Genomic DNA, 17,733 nt, shown 5'->3' on the forward strand with positions numbered 1-17,733 from the left:
GTGTCCATTGGTCCTCATTAACACGTCTGTGATCTCCCGAACTCCATGTCTTGCTGATCCAACCTCTGACCAGCCTCACGTCAAGATGGGTCTCTGGTCAGAGCCACAGAAAGGAAGGGTAGAACCTGAATCCTTATTCTTTTTCACCATTCACAACTCAAGCAGGTTCCACGTGTTATGACCAAGCAGCCGTTGGGACTTTGTAGACTGAGATGCCGAAGGCACAGAGGGTATTACCCAAGGTCAAACAGTAAGAGGCAAAGCGGGGACTGATGCTGGCACCTCTGCTTTTCCACTACTCTACCTCACCTCAAATGATGGAAGTTCGAAAGGCTTTTCTCTTCACATAATCATGGCCTTTATTACAATATTGTTTGATATGTCATTGCCCCATAGGGATCATCCCGGGAAGGTGGAGTATGTCATTTTCAATTTAGAATCCTCTTTTTGTGGCCCTCTATTTATTTTCCCCAAATGCTTTAAACACAGCTTGCAGCAGAAATACCAGGATTTTGCTATGCTGCTGTGGTTCCTGCTAAGGACAACAATGCTAATAATAATAGTAACAGTTACTAGTCAGTGACTATGTATCAATGCCACAACAATGTTGTAGTACAGGTATTGTTATTCCTCACTTTACAGATGAGTATCTGAGGCTCATAGAGTTTAGATTATGTCCACCAAGATCCCAGCTAGTAAATAATAGATGTGGGATTGATGCAGATCTGGCTTGACTCAGTCTATTAGCTAGCTATTGCTGTATAGTAAATTATTCCAAAACTCAACAACTTAAAATGACAGCCATTTTATTATCTCACAGTTTTTGTGGGTCAGAAATCTGGATTCAGCTTAGCTGTGTGCCTCTGCCTCAAGGTTCTCTTACAGGCTGCAGTTCAGGTATCAGCTAGGGTTGTGGTCTTTTCTCAAGGCTTGACTGGGGAGGGATTCCCCACTTATGTAGCTGTTGGCAGGATTCCGTTCCTCATAGGCTGTTGGACTAAGGGTCTCAGTTCCTTGCTGGCTGTTGGCTAGAGGTCTTCCTCCCTTATCTGCCTTGAGGGGCCTTCCCAAAGGACAACCGACAACAAGGTAGCTTGCTTCCTTCGGAGGAAGCATAAGAGAGAATTAGGGAAGAAAGGCAACCAAGGATGGAAGCCCCAGATTTCTTTGGAACCTAATCTAGCATCCATCAGTTTTGTATATTCTGTTTCTGTCAGAAGTGAGTCGCCCGGGGTTGGTGGAGTGTGTGACTTTTGATTTGGGATTGTGGATTCGAGCCCCACACTGGGTGTAGAGACTTAAAAATTAAAAATAAATTAAAAATAAAATAGAAAGAAGTGAGTTACCAAATGTAGCCCACACTTAAGGGACAAGGATTCAGAAGGTGTGAGGACCAGGAGGCAGGGGTCACTGGGGCCATCTTAGAAGCTGCCTGCTACATTCGGGGTGCAACTTCCCCAGATACCACCGCCATAAAGATCTGAACTAATTTCTCATCACTTTTCCTCCTAAAGACACAAAAAATCCAAGTTAACTGATCCTGGAATGGGGAACCTGACCTACAGCAACCCCTCCTACCGAACTTCCACTCAGGAAGTGAAAATTGAAGCAATCCCCAAACCAGCCATGTACAATCAACTGTGCTATAAGAAAGAGGTAAAAATTACAATTTACATTTAAGGTGGGGTTTTTTTGTGTTTTGGTTTTTGTTTTTAGGGGGAGGGGGGGAAGGATATGTTCCAGTTGCCTGAATGGATCCGAGAGGGATACTGGTAGTCCCATCTACCATTTTGGCAGTTATAGTGAACAGAAGAACTAAATCTGATTTGGGTTTCTGGAGAGATCTAGATTCTCTGAGGGACCAGCTTGAGGGACCTTAGTGAGAGCAAGGTTAGTAAGCAGATTCCAGGAGGTCTAGGTCTGAAAGCATGTGAGTATGCACCTCCCTGCCAGGAGATAACTTCCCAGGCTCATAGGTTTTCCCTCTCGTAGTCATCATTCCCCTGCAGGCTGCACCCCTTTGAGATGCCCTAGACTCCTAGACAATACCCCAAAAACCCACGAGCTCCTGGACTGTCCCTTTTCTAACCTCTGATCCAAGCTATTGGCATCTATGGCTGGGAATGGCTGGGTTTTTTGCTATTCTTTCTCTTATCACAGAGTCTTAAGAGATTTCTCTAGAATTCTAAAGATTTACATGCTTTTGCTCTCTTAACTCCTTTGTTGCTTCAGTGAAAAATTATATGCTGAATGTTTAGGCCTGAAAAATAGTCCCAGTTCCACAAGGGATCAGTACCCTGCAATTTCAGATTTTCCTAGTCTAATATGATCCCTGCTTTTTCCAAAATCCTGTAACCCTTCATCAGGAGTTATATCCCTTATGAAACCTAATTGGTCTACTCTCTTGGCCTATCTAGCACAGTCAACACTTGCCCTCACATATACAGGGCTCCTATGCACAATGAGTACGTTTTATGTAATAATCACATGCTTTCTGGATCCATGAATTTCCATATAAAAAAAGCTTCTACTGTAAGCCAAAACACAACCTGCAGGGATAGTTTGCAGTTTGAGGGTTGGTAGACCCCTCCTCGATTAGTATCTTTGAGAGACTCCTGAGTCTTCGATTCCTAGAGTGTTTGATGCCCCAGAGAAGAACTGTCATAAGGGTCATGGGTTATAACTGAAAAGTGTGTGACCTCTTTCTTCTGTTGTATGCTTTTCCTCAGCAGCTCTTTCACCCCTCAGACAGTCTTTCACCCTTTCTCTTCTGATTTCCTCTTGATTTCAGGTACCTGTTGTGGTGTGTTTGTAGAGGAAAAGGGTGCGCCCCCCCCCCCCCCCAAACTGCCAGTGCCATTACTCCCACCTCTTCCTAATTCCTAACCTACTCAGCAGTGTGTCTCTGCAATGAAGACACTGCATGTCTCCATCTAATCTTAAGCTAATTTCAGCTCTCGGAGGGTGTGCTGGGTGAATTGGTGTGGGTCTGCAGGCATGCACCTGTGTGCTTGTGTGCTATGTCTGTCTCTGCTCTGGAGGGAGCTGTCACTCTTAGAGTACAGTCATCAGAATATATGGTTTAATGTAGGGGCTTAGTAAAGGTGCTTAGCCAGGCTAGTCAATAGAATATACAACTCTTGATCTCAGAGTTATGAGTTCGAGCCCCACATTGGATATAGAGATCACTCAAAAATAAAATCTTTAAAAAAAAATGTAGGGGCTCAGTTAAATATCCAAGGAGTTGAATTGCTACTAAAATAGAGGAGCACTTCAGAGCTCTTGGCAGGAACACCATCCCAGGACAGAACCTAAGCCATGCCCATTTTTTCCCTGGTACTGGTAGGCATGTTGGTTGGTATCCCTCAGAAACCAGGAGTAAGCCTACCCTTTGAGAAACCCATAAAAGGAGAAGCTTGACTAGAACTGTCACTGTCCTTAGAACAATCCCAGGTCACTTGGGAATGGCCTCAAGGCTTGTGGGAGCAGAGCCAGGGTAACCCCCCAAAAAACACTATAGGTTATGGGACCCCAATGGATTGACTGACACTCAGAACCCAAATAAGATTTTCTAGATTCCTTCTGTCTTACTTCCCAAAAATTTTCTCCTAAACAAAATTAGAAAGAAGAGAAGTAAGAATAAAAGATCACAGAAGTAGTTTAAAATTCTGAATAAGTACACATTGAATTGCCTTTATCAGTTACCTTTGATCACGTACATCAGCATGATGTCCCATTAATAAACCATAATAACAATGTAACAATCGCTTACATGATTTCGTGTTTCTTATGTGTCAAGCACCTACTAACTGTGTTCCATGTGTCGCCTCATTGATCCCTCACAGCACTTGGTTATGAGGTGGATACTGTTATTCTCCCTACACTACAGATGTGGAGACTGACCTTAGAGATGCTAAGTAATTTGCCCAAGGTGACCTAGCCAGTGAGTGGATGATGCAGGACTGGAAGCCATGGTTCTCCCTCCTCCCTGTCTGAGGATGGTAATAATCATCCTAGCTGCTACTCTCCTTTTAGGCTGACTCATCTGTTTGCTCTGACCACGTCTCCCCATTCATTTGTGGGATCTTTGTACTCCTCACACCTCCTCTCACCCCATCCACTTCCTTTTTCAGTTCACCATGAGATCCTTTATAGAGAGCCAACCGACTGACCGTGTCTCCCCACTCTCCACCCTAGGGCGGGCCTGACCATAACTACACCAAGGAGAAGATCAAGATCGTAGAGGGAATCTGCCTTCTGTCTGGGGATGATGCTGAGTGGGATGACCTCAAGCAACTGCGCAGCTCACGGGGGGGCCTTCTGCGGGATCATGTATGCATGAAGACAGACACAGTGTCTATCCAGGCCAGCTCGGGCTCCCTGGATGATACGGAGACGGAGCAGCTGTTGCAGGAAGAGCAGTCTGAGTGTAGCAGCGTCCATACCGCAGCTACTCCAGAAAGACGGGGCTCTCTGCCAGACACAGGCTGGAAACATGAACGCAAGCTCTCCTCAGAGAGCCAGGTCTAAATGCCCATGTTCTCTTCCCTCCCTGCCTGTTCCTTCTCCTTTATGGACTTCCAGTCCTTGTGCTCACTTATACAACAGGCCCCCCAACCTATGTGCTCGTCCTTCTCCCTCCCCCCAAAAAACTGCTCCTGAGACCTCCACGGGAGCTGTTTCCACCTGAGTCCATAACTACCTGTGCACAAGAAGTGATGGTGCATCCTGAAAACGTAGACCTGGATTTTACCACGAACCTCACCTCTTGCACTCCATCCTGAGCCTCTGAAACTAGGCTTGGTAATGATTCCTCATCAGTACAGAGCTCCACCTCCCCTTTCCCTGGTACCCTGCCCCACGAGAACTGATGATCCCCAAGACTTCACTCTCCCCCATCAGAGCTGGCCTGGCCGCTTCTCTGAGAGAACTTGCCCATCAAGGGGCTGGGGCAGGGGTCAGGGGTAGAGAGAGCGATGAAGGATAGAGGCTGAGAAAGGAAGGAGAAGTAAGCCCAGCTGGTATGGGCGTCTCAGAAGCCTCCAGCCTCAAGTGCATTGGTAATATGAGAAAGCTTTTAAGGGTTGTTGGGCTGCATGTCCTGTCCATTGCTGGCAATGGATATTATTCTTGCCTAAGAGCTACTGTTTTTTTTTTTCAGCTGCCAGTATTGGTGAGATCTGGGTGTGGCTCAAGCTGTTCTTCCTCCTACTAGAGTATCTAGAAGCTTTTCTACCTTCCGATGACAGAGCCCTTATCGCATGGCAGCTGGCTAATATGAATTCCCCCGTGGGTGCCACCACTGGCCAGTACCCTTATGTCTTTGATTCTAAGTATAACCAGGTTGTGAACAGGGGCCTGAGGAATGTGGGGCCCCAAGCGCTGAGCCCCTACAGGGTCTAACCAGCGCCACTTAGACCAAAAGAAGCACATCACCTGAACCTTAACGTTCTGCCCCTCTCTCCCCGCTCATTGTCGGGGATTCTAAGCATAGAGGTCCTGAAACAACTTTTCAAAGAAGGGCCAGAAGTTTTCATAAATAGTCAGGAAGAGAGATTGGGTTGTAGATTTGGGGTGCACAGGGCCTCAAGGGAAGTGTCCATGAGGTTGAACCTCCTGTGTTCTCTCTCAAGTGCTCAGGGATCTAAGTTAAGGGACAGAGAACCTGTGGCTCTAGGGGTGGTGATCTTCCCATTCCAACCCTCTTCCCAGCTAAGTGACTGACTTTCCAGGCTGTGATGCCATTACTTGGTTCATGCTCGTTCACAGAAAGAGCATGTCTCATGCTAGTATCAGGGGAGTGGAGGCTTTTTTTTTCTGCCCTAAACCTTCTATATAGCCCCTTCCTTTATCCCCCCCCCCCCCCCCACACACACTGCCTAGTTTGCTTTTTCTGACATAGGCTTGGGGTGGTGAGGAGGACCACATTAAGACGCAAAGTAGGGAGAAGGAATAGAAAGGTAGGACCATTCATGAAGCCCTCTCAGCCTAGGGCAGATCCAGACCCTTCTCCCCAGGAATTAGAAGCAGCAAGGGGGAAGACAATGGGCTGAGAATAGAGGCAGGGGCTTCTGGGGGAAGTTTCCTGACTTGAAAACTTTCCTGTGGTTGTCAGTATTGAGAAATCCACTGCCACACATGTCAGTGAAAACAAAAGCAAAGCTTTTCTGGTCAGTTCTAAGGCTGCTAGAGACAGGTGCCAAGCCCTTAGCCCTGCTGGTAGTAGCTAACCCAGGTCTGCACCCACACAGGACAGCCTGGCCAGGCCAGCAAGTCTTTTCCAGTACACACAATGGGAGAGGCGAGGTGCCATTTAGGGGAAGAAAGGGAGACATTTCACACTTAACGGGGCAGTAAAAAAAGGAGCACTTTGGGTCCTCAGACTCAGGTTGAGGATGGGGAGAAAATAGAAAAGTGGCATTTTCTTGATTGGAAAGGGGGAAGGATCTTATTGCACTTGGGCTGTTCAGAATGTAGAAAAGACATATTTGAAGAAATATCTATTTGAGCACTGATTCACTATGTAAAAAAGCAAAACCTCTCTGTCCTAAACTAATGGAAGTGATTCTCCCGCGCTCACGTGTAATGGTTTTAACGTTACTCACTGGAGACATTGGACTTTCTGGAGTTATTTAACCACTATGTTCAGTATTTTAGGACTTTATGATAATTTAATATAAATTTAGCTTTTCTTAATCACCGTGCCTGGCTTGGAGTCATGACTAATAACTGCACCTGCTCTGTCCGGCAGACCCATGCTTTTGAAAACCTTCTTGAGACACATCACCTCTGTGTCCTTCGGGGATGTGAGGATGATGAAGAGCAATAAAAGGTGTGAGGTTCAGCTCATCTTGAGAAGACCGGTCAAGACCAGAGTTCATTGGCTTGTGAAATCCTTATTTCCTCTAGAACAGGGATATCAGATAGGTTTCATCTCAAGGGCCAACTCCGGTTGGTTGGTAGTGGCTGCCTGAGGTCCTGTTGAGACTCAATGGGGAAAGTGTCAAGATTGTTAGTGACATCTCCTTCAGGCACTGGAAGAAAGTGTCATGGCATATATACCTACATCTTTTATCTCTGTTCTAGGTTTATAAGGACCTCATTGTCACAGAACTTGACTTTGCCTTGCCATGATAATCACTGGCAAGACTGTCTGATATAGCAGGAAAAGTACTAGGGACAAGGAGGGTTCATCACAGGCCCCAATCTGCTCCTAGCTATTTTTGATCTTAGGGTTTACAGTGATTCTGACAACAGATCTAATCAATATTATGATTCCTTTTGTTTGTTTTCCTTTTATTTTAAAAAAGCTGCCTTCTGATACTTTATATACTACATCTCAAGGCTAGGACAGTGAGTTGGGGATCCCTTCTCAGGTTCTCTGGATGTAACACCTCTCAATGATGATTGGGAATCATGGAAATCTCAGTGCCAGATGGAGAATACTATGTCAAAGATCAGTAGCTGATTTTCTAAACCACAAGCCTTTTATAGAATAATGCTTCCATGAATTCCCTCATCTCTTGCTGGGGGCCAAGTCCTGCTCCATGCCTGAGCACAGATCTTAGAATCTAGCAACAGCCTCCATGCCCACCCTATGCCCCCAACCTCCAAAAAAAGAAAGGAAAAGCAAGAAAGACTGAAGCCTCTTGTATTTAAATAACAGGAAAGCTGAGGGTAATTTATAGTGTATAATTCTTCCAATTTTGGTGGGAAATATGTGTGCTAGAACAGGAACAAATGGAATAGCTCAAGGACAACCATCCCCTTACTCCACCATTCTTTTTTGAAAAAACTCACACCAGAGACAAAAAAGGACATTTGAAGCAATGAAATCCAGACTAAAGCATAAGCCTATATACCTATAGAAAGTACCCCCTCCCAAAGGCTCAAGGTTACTGGCCACCCCATGAACAATGACTACCAAAGTTGCAAACTCAGGAATAACTTTTCAAATGAGAAGAAAAAATGAATATATTAAGCACACACCATTTGCTCTAAAGACTGGGAAATGTTTCTGGGAGAACAGTTTGGTGAATGTATTTTGACACCTTGTGACCACAGGAGCCAGTATAATCAGGTATTCAACACTGCCTGAACCATAAAGGTCTTGCTAACCTGCAACTGTCCTGCCATGTTAGCAGGAAATGGGAGAGGAAAAGGAGGCTGGGCCTGATGGCCCAGGTGTTGATAAGAATCTGGAGTGGAGCCGATGGGACTTAAGCAAAAGTGTCAAGGATTTAACACCCTGTTTTCAGGTTATGAGCTGGCTTATACTTCCCTGATTAGTAAAATGAAAAGGTTAAGGCAAATGATTGCTAAGGTAATTTCTAGCCTGAAACTTGTTTTTATGTTCCTTCCAAGAAATCCTGGGGATAAAACAAGAGTCAAGAATTCCTTGTCTGGTTCTCTGTATATAAAACCTGAAACCGATGAGTAGGGAGATGGTTGGTCAAATTCTAACAAACTGGACATATTTTTACAAGCAATTACATTCAAAATGTAGTCCCTGTCCTTCTTTCTAAATTGCATGAACAAATAAGGGAACCTAAGGTAAAAAAAAACGTCTCTGTGGCCCATAGAGAGGTCTCCAAGGCATGAATTGAAGCTTTCACCAAACTTAGACCTACAGAAAACAAAGTGCTGCAGAGGAACTTAGAAAAAGCATCTATGAGAGTTGAGGGTACACAAGATTCTAAGTGTAATGCACTGAACTTCAAGAACATAAACTTCAGTTATTTCTACTTATGGACATAATGAAAAATGTCGTTGAACCCTTTTTATAGCTAAGAAATTGTATTCTTTTCTTCATATGTGAAGGTGACTCAACTGATCCATTTAATAGGATGTGTATCTGGGGATGTTTCAGGCTGCCTTTGTTTTGTAACATTCCCTCACTCGCCCATTTATTTTCTCTCTAGATCATTCTCCCATTAAGCAGCTGGCAGAGGCTAAGCAGAGCTCCACATAGGGAACAGAGTTTTATTTCCAGTCAAGGTTCCAACTCACAATTTTGGACTCCTTGACATGGTGTTAAAACAGATCCAGACAGCCTAATTAGGGGTCTGAGTTTAAACCCAAGGCTAGAGTTAGCCCCAAGCTACGCAATCTGCCTATTTCGTTTTACAAGACACAAAGAGCCAAGAACTCTCACTTATCTTCTTCTCAGTGGTTTTCCCTCCCTCCTGCCCCTAAAAGCCTGTTGACAGCCTGCTAATGAGGCCCCTATCTCTCCCTCTGCCTCCTTCCTCTTTGGTGGAGCTGATGCTTCTGTGGTCAGAGTTCTTGAACAGCCTGCATTTGGGGGGCTGTGGGAGAATGGATTATGAGAAAAGGGTTATTCATTCTTTCAATCACCTATTAAATGCAACCAATACAATATGGAAGAAGCTGGGAGGCCAGTAAAGGCACAAAAACCCACAGCCATTTGAGGCCTGTGTTAATGTCACCACTGCTTTCTCCAGGGAATAATGCATGAGGTACCTGGACCGAGTGTTGAGAGGAAGCTAATCACTGAAGCTGCTCCTCTTAGACTGGAAATATGGATCCATGTCCCATTGCAGAGCTTTCTCTCCCAGAATGCCATTTGTGATTATGATGGAATGAGCACTGTCCCCACCCTAGCATGCTTTTCAGAAATGCTCAGCACAATTATTCAGCAAACACAATGTTTGACATTTGTTTACTGCTTCCACTTGCAATAATAGTGTGTTCACCTTGATCTCTAATGCATAGAAGGGTTTCATTGTCCCATTAATACTTTCCTTATGTAGAACTACTGAAAGGTCCTTGGATTAAAGTAAGCACATGTCACTCTGATAATACATAGATAAAAGCTATTTGGTGATAATCATGGACTGCAAAAGATGACTGGCCGAACATTTATTGAACACTTATTATGGATCAAGGTATTATGTTAGGTTTCTACAAGGCCCTACAGGATCTGCCACTCCTTGCCCTCCATTATCTATCGGACCTCATCTCCTACTATCCTCCTACTGCCAACTACTCTGCTTCAGCTATACTGGCCTCCCTGTTTCTCTAACCTGAGAGGCATGCTCCCAATTTAGAGTCTCTGCATAGCGGGTCCCCCTGGCTGGCACTTCCTGTAGATAAACTCATGGCTAACTCCTTCACCTAGTATTTGCTTAAAGGTAAACTTCTTAATGAAACCTACTCTGATCATCCTTTATAAAATTAATGTCTAACTCTACTTCCAATCCCTTTTACTGAGTTTTTTCTTTTCACATTGCACACATTGTCTAATTACAAACTATATAATTTATTTATGTGTTGATTGTCTATGCTTTTTTCAGTATAATGTGAGTGCCATAAGAGAGGGATTTGTGTGTGTGTGTGTGTGTGTGTGTGTGTTGCACTGGTTATCCCAAGTGCCTAGAACAGTCCCTGCACATATTAGGTGCTCAATAAATATTTGTTGAATGAATGAATAAAAGAATGAAATCAGACATCTAATGCCCACCTTCTAGTAGGGCTACATAAACCATATAAGACAAAAAGGGATTTGCCATTTTGTTCTAAAGCTCTCCAGGATCCAGACTCCATACATCCTTTATAGAGCAAATTCCAGTTTACCATCACACTCTCCTTATAAATGTAATCTTCAATTTATTTTCCATAATATTTAAATAAAATAAACATGCCAATGACCAATGACTGAAGAAGACTATTTCTGTATGTACCTAACCCATTTCTCAAAGGTTACGCTGACCTTTTTGCTCTGCTTGGTTCTTTTCTCCTTCCCCTAACCTATGGATCTGTCCTCATGCCCCACCTTTTCACTCTCCACTCTCCCACTTTGTGGTCTCATCCACTGCTACAATTTCATCTTTTCTACTCTCTGGAGGTGCTTCCTAAGCCTGTATCACTTGAGTCCTAATCTTTTCTCACAGTCCTCATCCTGTGTTTCCTAGATCTACTTAGAAATTATGCTTCAATGTCTCATTGGTACCTAAAAGTAAACAGGTCTAAGACTAAATTCCTTGCCTTCCTCTTGAGACTGGCTTCTCCTGACTTTCTACTTCCATTTGATCAATCACTGCCTAGGCTCAAATCCTAGCATGCTCTTTGACTCATCTCCCTAAATGGGCCCCACCCTCACCTTTGTACCAAGTTGGTTGCTAAATCCTTCACCCTTTCTTGAATCTGTTCTCAGCATTTCCACTGCTATCACCTCCTATCAGACTCCTAATGGGGCTTCCAACTGTAACCCATTTTAGACAATCAAGCTAATTAGTTTTCCTAAAGTGCAATTCTGATTTTGTCACTCTCTGGCTCAGAAACCTTTCATAGCTTCCTATCACCTATTTAAAGTACAAATTCCTTACCTTAGTATTCAAGACCCTCCTAGAATCTGCCTTTCTCTGTCAGTTTTGTATCCTACTACTTCCCAACATGAACCCCTTTTAAAAATCAAACTCACATGTTCAATTCCCTACATATAATTGTACTTTGTTTCTGTGCCCTTACTCTTACTTTTCCCACTGCTAGATATTCTCCCTGCTACATATATATATATATATATATATATATATATATATATTTAAATTAACATGTCAAAGGCAAAAAAATTCATTTCCCTATCTACTCTCCTTGCTAAATAATTTCTTGAAATTCCAGCAATGTTCTAACCATTTTCAGGCATGCACACAAAATACATATGCATTTATAACCATATACAATAAAATCATTCCATATATGCTTTTCTGCAACTTGCCTTTTTTCAATTAAATAAAATTTGTGCATTTTTCTACACCAGCACGTACAGAATAAACAGATTCTTTTTAACAGTTACATAGTGTTCTATTGAGTGGATATACTGTAATTTATGTAACAAGTTCTCTATGAATGGACATTGTAATTTCTAGGGTTTGGGTTTTTTTGTTTGTGGGGTGTTTTTTCTCCCATATCTTAAGAATTGCTGAGTGAATATCTTTCGACATTTTTCTTTGCATACGTGCATAGATCTGTAGGACAGGTTCTTAACAGTGGCATTATTGGGCTAGAGATGATCACATTTTACTTCTTTTTTAAGATTTTATTTTTATGTAATCTCTACACCCAACCTGGGGCTGGAACATACAACCCTGAGATCAAGAGTTGCAAGTTCCATCTTCTGAGTCTACCAGGCGCCAGCACCACCACCCTTTCTTAAAGATTTTATTTTTAGAGCTAAACAAGACTTTCAGAAATCACATTAACCAAGCCTATCATTTCTAAGAGAAACAGGAATATTAGTTAGGCTTTTGCAGAACACTTACTGTTCAAAGGCCTTTCCTAGACAGCCAATTAGTTATATTAAATCCTCACCCCTAGGCTTGTAAGAGAAACATTGTCATCCTATTTTGAGGAAACTGAGCTACAAATAATTTACTGGGAAAGTGGTCTGCTTAGAGCGGGTCCAAGACCAGAATCCAGCATCCTGGCTCCATTCACTGCTCCTTCCACGATATCCCAGCTGCCTCTCGTTCCCCTCGCGTACTTAGCTACACAATCGGTATTTGGTGAATGAAATGACTTTTTAAAAAATTGCCAGGTGTTGACAGTAGCTCGAATGGCCAAAATTTAAAAAAAGCAAGCATGCTGATGGCCGGGGATGCACAGCTCTCCACACAGCTTTCGCCCTTCTCTCGGGGAGGGGGGGGTAGGGGGGTGCAGGGTCGTCGGCAGCTTTCGCTCCAGCGACCCCACATCCCCACCCCACCAGGCAGCGCCGGTTCCGAAGGAAACACGGCTGCGCGCGGCCCCTTTAAAGCTGCGGGCGGCGCGTGCCCACAGGCCTTTCAAACGGACCAATAAGCGGGCGATGGGCGGTCCGTCGGGAACCAATAAACGACGAGGACACTGCGGGGTGTGCGGCGGCCCAAGCGGTTTCAAACGGCTTAGAGCAGGCCCCTCGGTTCTGACCCGGCGGAGGTGAGTGGCCGGTGGGCCCGACCCACCCACCCAGGCCCTCGGGTCCGGGCGTCGCGCGCGCCGAGGGGTGTTGAGCCCCGGGCGGGGGAGCCTCCGCGGACGCGCCCCTCCCTCGCCGCACGAACCCGGCGGATCTGAGGCGGCGAAGCGGGGCGGAGGCCGGCGGACCCGCGGCTGGGAGGGCGGGGGCGTGGGCGCTCGCGTGCAGCCGAGGCCGGCATCCGGGGGACCCGAGCGCGCCGCGGCGGGGTGGCGGCGGCGGCGGCGGCGGCGGCGGCGGGGGAATGCGGGCGGTGCAGGGCCGCGCCTGGCGGCTGTGGGTGTTCCGGGGCTGGGGCGGGCGGGGGCCCTGCGAGCCGGCCCTGCTACGGTGCCCCTCGCGTAATTGTCAAATGAATGAATGAGTGAATAAGAACCCAGGAGGGCTGTCGCGGCGGTGAAGGGCCGGGTCGTCTCGGAGCGAGACAAGGACTGCGGTGCCGGGGCCTGCCCGCGCACCTGTGTCCCCGCCGGCCGGCTGCGGTTTTAACAATTCCGATCATACCGCGCCGCCCTCGCGCCTGGCTTCCTCTCTCAGAAGGTGTCAGTAGTTCAGGTGTCTTTCCAGCTCTGGAGGTTTGGAGGACCTATACAATAGCCACCAGCGTAGGTTATCTTAACTAAGTAGGCCCTGCTACTTTATGATTCGGTAAACTCGGTTTTTACTTTTTCAGCCCTTACCACTATTAGGCGGTTGAGTTAGCTACCCTGCAGTCCTGGTAACTGTCGGGATTTAAACGCATCCCGTTCTGTTGCTGGGATAGAAAAATGCTGAAAGCGATGTTGCCCGAGTGGCTTACTGTGTGTTAGAAAACATATTCGTTTTGATGAATCCTAACAATGAGTGTTTCATTCAGCATCAATAGAGGGTAAAGTGGGTTGTTCTTTTTTTTTTTTTTTTTTGCAGAACTTGCCCCAAATTTTATGCTTGGCTCTAAATCTCACGGGGAACTAAGGCATCAGATCTTGGCCCAGAAATGCTGCCTGTCTTATTTTATGCATAATTATAGTAATTGAAAACTCATTTTTAGAGAGGTGAACTTCTGTCTCCATTTTCATCACCCTGAAAAGTCCTTCTTTGACCTAAAGAGCCGATATATTAAGCTAACAATCTTTGGAAATTTATTAAGTCTAAAAAAGATTTGGGCCTTTCATAAGTGACTGAACAGACTCTCATGTTGTTTTCATAAAATTTAATGATACAGAGGAGGTGAGATCAATTTATTTTGCCATAAATAATGGCATAAATTAAACTTAGTCAACTTGTGAGAAGAAAATTTTACACAAGTTTTCCAAGTCTGTTCACTGGAGAGCAGTCAGAGGTAAGCAGGGTATTCCATAACAATTCATATACCTTCTTTATTACTTTTAACGTTTTGATCATCAGCTTTGAATTATGAACAGTAGTGTGGCCTACAACTGACAGCTCAATTTTAGCAGCAGAGCTTTTTAATTGCAATAAATTTGAGTACCTTAATATTACGAACAGTGTTCTAGATTTCGAAGAGGCAATTAGAAATAATAAATACATCTCTAACGAGGCCTTAGGATATTGTTTAAAATCTTGATGTGGAATGAAAACTTTATTTTGAAGTAAAGCCAGGCTCTCTTATGCTCCTTTGACTTAATGGAGTCTCATTCATCTCATTCATTGATTCATTCAACACATACTGAGATTGATGCCTACTGTGTGTTAAACACTGTTCTGGATTCTGGGAATACACCAGTGAACCAGAAAAAGACAAAGCTTCTGACCTAAGGGAGTTTGACAGTTTTATCTCTCAAACAATTTGCTGTAGCAAATTGTATTTTCTATAATCCCTCTGGCCCAGCTCTGGTCCTTGAACAAAATACTCAAATACTTTTATTAGCAGTAGCTAACATTTATTGAATTGTTACTGGGTGCCACATTTTATCTCTTTTAATCCTCACAGTTTTTTATAGATGAGGAAACTCAGAAAGGTTATGCAACTTGTTCAAGATCATGCAACTGATAGAATCTGAATTTGAACCCAAGTTAGTCTTTCTCCAGGGCCTTTGCTTTTGACCTATGGTTGTACTACATGAAGTAATGAGATACATTAGGGAGAATTCAGGAGCAATTTCTGGGTAGAATACCCTCCCCTCTCCTTTTTAAAATATTTTATTTTATTTATTTATTTATTTACTTATTTATTTACTCTTTATAAAAGATTTTGTGTATTTATACACAGAGGGCACAGGTAGGCAGAATGGCAGGCAGAGGGAAAGGGAGAGGCAGGCTCCCTGCTCTCCTGATGTGGGGCTTGATCCCAGGATCATGACCTTGAGCTGAAAGCAGACTCTTAACTGACTGAGCCATGTAGGGGCCCCAAAGAATCTCAAGCAGACTCCACAATGAATGCAGAGCCTGTTGCCGGGCTTGATCTCAGAACCCGAAACCAAGAGTTGGAGACTTAACCAATTGAGCCATCCCAGGCGCCTCCCCCGCACACCAGCTTTTTTAATACTTTTAGCAGAGCCATGAAAAAATATGAATGATAGGACATGGTGGTATTTGGAAGGAAGATGGAGTGGTTCAAAATACAGTAGTTACTGGACTGCTGTGACTTTGGGGGAGACTCTGGGGGAGCCTAAAATTGAGATCTTAATCTACTTACCATTGATGGACTCCTGATGGGCAGTGTTAGAGTTGTTTGAGATCCTTAAATGACTTTTGTATTTTTACTTCTGGAGTTCAGAATACGTTACTTATCTCATTCCTATCAGGGCAGCTGGCCTGTTTATGTGAGACACCTCAAGCACATTAAGCTTATTCTTTTTGGCCTTTACATTTGCTGTTCATTTTGTATACAGGCTCCACTCAGGTCTCAACTCAAATGTCATCTCCTTAAAGAGGCATTTTCTAAGCTCCCAATTAGAGTAGCCCTCTTGGTCACTTTTGCCTCACTTTCCTTTTTTTTTTTTTTTTTCACTTCATAGCATTTATCACTATCTGATAGGTCATTTATTGTTTGGTTGTGCGTTATCTGTTGTCCTCAGAGAAATGAAAGCAGAGCACAGATTTTTTTTCTTCTTCTGTCTTTGAGATTACCTCAATGCTTCAAACAATACTTGGAACAAATAGATAGTCAAAAAATATTTGTTGAACAAAATTGGCCAAAACTGTTGTAGTCTTCTCTATATGATAAAGTGATAAAGACAGTATATAACTAAAGCTGGCTGTGTTGCTATGTCTTTGGATGTGAGCAGTATCTCAACAATCTAATTTGGAAAGTCTTCAACTAAAGAAAACTGGAAAAATGGCAGTCTTATGTTGTGTCAAGTGGGAGGGAAGGTAGATTTGGCTTCCTCACTCCTGCCTTTGTTGTTATTATTTATTTTTTAAGATTTTATTTTATTGTATTTTTTAAGTAGGCTTCACACCCAATGTGGGGATTGAACTCCCAACCTTGAGATCAAGATTTCATGTTCTACTGACTGAGCCAGCCCGGCGCCCTGCCCCCCCCCCATTGTTATTTATTTTATTTTGTTTTTGGGGGGAGAAGGAGAGCTCAAGTGCAAACAAGCATGCTCACACACAAGTGAGTGGGCAGGGAGCAGAGAGAGAGAGAGGGAGAGAGGATCCTAAGCAGGTTCCATGCTCAGTGCAGAGTCTGTTGGAGCCTGCCAGGGACTCCGTATCATGACCCTGAGATCTTGAGCTGAGTGAAGTCAAGAGTCAGGTGCTAACCAACTGAGCCACCACAGCGACTGTGTTGTTATTTTTTTTTAATTAAAAACTTTCAATGGAAGTTTTTAGGGGTGTTGGTCAACTATATTTTAGGTTGTCCCTTTACTGGAATTTATCTGATGTTTTTCTCATGGTTAGACTGGGGTTATGGGTTTTGGGGAGGATGATGGCAAGGAGAAAGTGCCATTTTCATCGTAACATATCAAGGATACATCCTATCAACATGATTTTGGACTGTTTTTTTTTTTTTTTTTTTTTAATTTTTATTTATTTATGATAGTCACAGAGAGAGAGAGAGAGAGAGGCAGAGACACAGGCAGAGGGAGAAGCAGGCTCCATGCACCAGGAGCCCGATGTGGGATTCGATCCCGGATCTCCAGGATCGCGCCCTGGGCCAAAGGCAGGCGCCAAACCGCTGCGCCACCCAGGGATCCCGATTTTGGACTGTTAATACTGACTTTGATCATCTGGCTGAGGTAATGTTTGTCAGGTACTCTACTATAGTTACCCGCCCCCCCCCCCCCCCCCCCCCCCGCCCCATTCCATACAGTCCTCTTTGGAAACGAGTAACTGTGCTGCCTACATTTAAGGAATGAAGAGTTATGCTCCCTGTTCTTTGGGGAAGAGTATCTACATAATTTATTTGGAATTCTTCTGTGTGGGAAATTTGTCTCTCTTTCCTCATTTGTTAATTTAGTCAAGTATTTACTTAATCAGTATGGAATAAAGGGTATCTATTTTATACTTTGCGTCATATTCCAATACTCTTTTATTGCTCAGATTGTACCAGCTTTGTCCATTGGGAGCTCTTTTTTTTTTTTTTTATAAGATTTTATTTATTTGTTTGAGAGAGAGAGCACGAGCAGGGAGCCCGATGTGGGGCTCATGGGGCTCCGTCCCAGGACCCTGATATCATGACCTGAGCCAAAGGCAGATGCTTAACCGATTGAGCGACTCAGGTGCCCCTCAGAGGAATTTTTTATTTTCTTTAAGTACTTATTATTTGTTTGTTTGTTTATGACACAGAGAGAGAGAGGCAGAGACAT

General features: G+C 44.0%; 2 protein-coding genes and 1 long non-coding RNA gene across 8 annotated transcripts in view; 2 read left to right on the forward strand and 1 right to left on the reverse strand.

The window, feature by feature from the left end:
* LRP4 (LDL receptor related protein 4) overlaps positions 1-6,699 on the forward strand; it is a 52,247-nt gene extending 45,548 nt beyond the window's left edge. The window contains exons 37-39 of one of the 2 annotated variants that reach the window (XR_004806490.2): positions 1,515-1,656; positions 4,198-4,803; positions 5,162-6,699. Coding sequence is in view for 1 of the 2 variants with exons in the window: in XM_025452052.3 (XP_025307837.1) it covers positions 1,515-1,656; positions 4,198-4,530 (475 nt within the window). In the remaining variant the exon portion in view is untranslated. Of the gene's footprint in view, positions 1-1,514; positions 1,657-4,197 lie in introns of both variants that reach the window. The other variant, XM_025452052.3, reaches the window with a different exon arrangement.
* Positions 764-12,849, reverse strand: LOC118351279 (uncharacterized). Of its 2 annotated transcripts, XR_004806499.2 has the most exons (3): positions 12,282-12,758; positions 6,736-6,987; positions 764-1,101 (listed from the first exon to the last, which is right to left on the reverse strand). It is a non-coding gene; the product is annotated as an uncharacterized LOC118351279 (long non-coding RNA). The 2 variants fall into 2 exon arrangements; XR_007403773.1 differs by lacking the exon at positions 764-1,101 and having other exon boundaries at positions 5,853-6,987; positions 12,282-12,849.
* The window catches only part of CKAP5 (cytoskeleton associated protein 5), a 107,179-nt gene continuing 102,259 nt past the window's right edge, over positions 12,814-17,733 (forward strand). For all 4 annotated transcript variants that reach the window (XM_025452046.3, XM_025452047.3, XM_035701105.2 and 1 more), the window contains exon 1: positions 12,814-12,936. The gene's annotated coding sequence lies outside the window, so the exon portion shown is untranslated. The remainder of the gene's footprint in view (positions 12,937-17,733) is intronic.

The sequence above is a fragment of the Canis lupus genome, chromosome 18, assembly GCF_003254725.2.
Source record: "Canis lupus dingo isolate Sandy chromosome 18, ASM325472v2, whole genome shotgun sequence".
Lineage (NCBI taxonomy): Eukaryota > Metazoa > Chordata > Mammalia > Carnivora > Canidae > Canis > Canis lupus.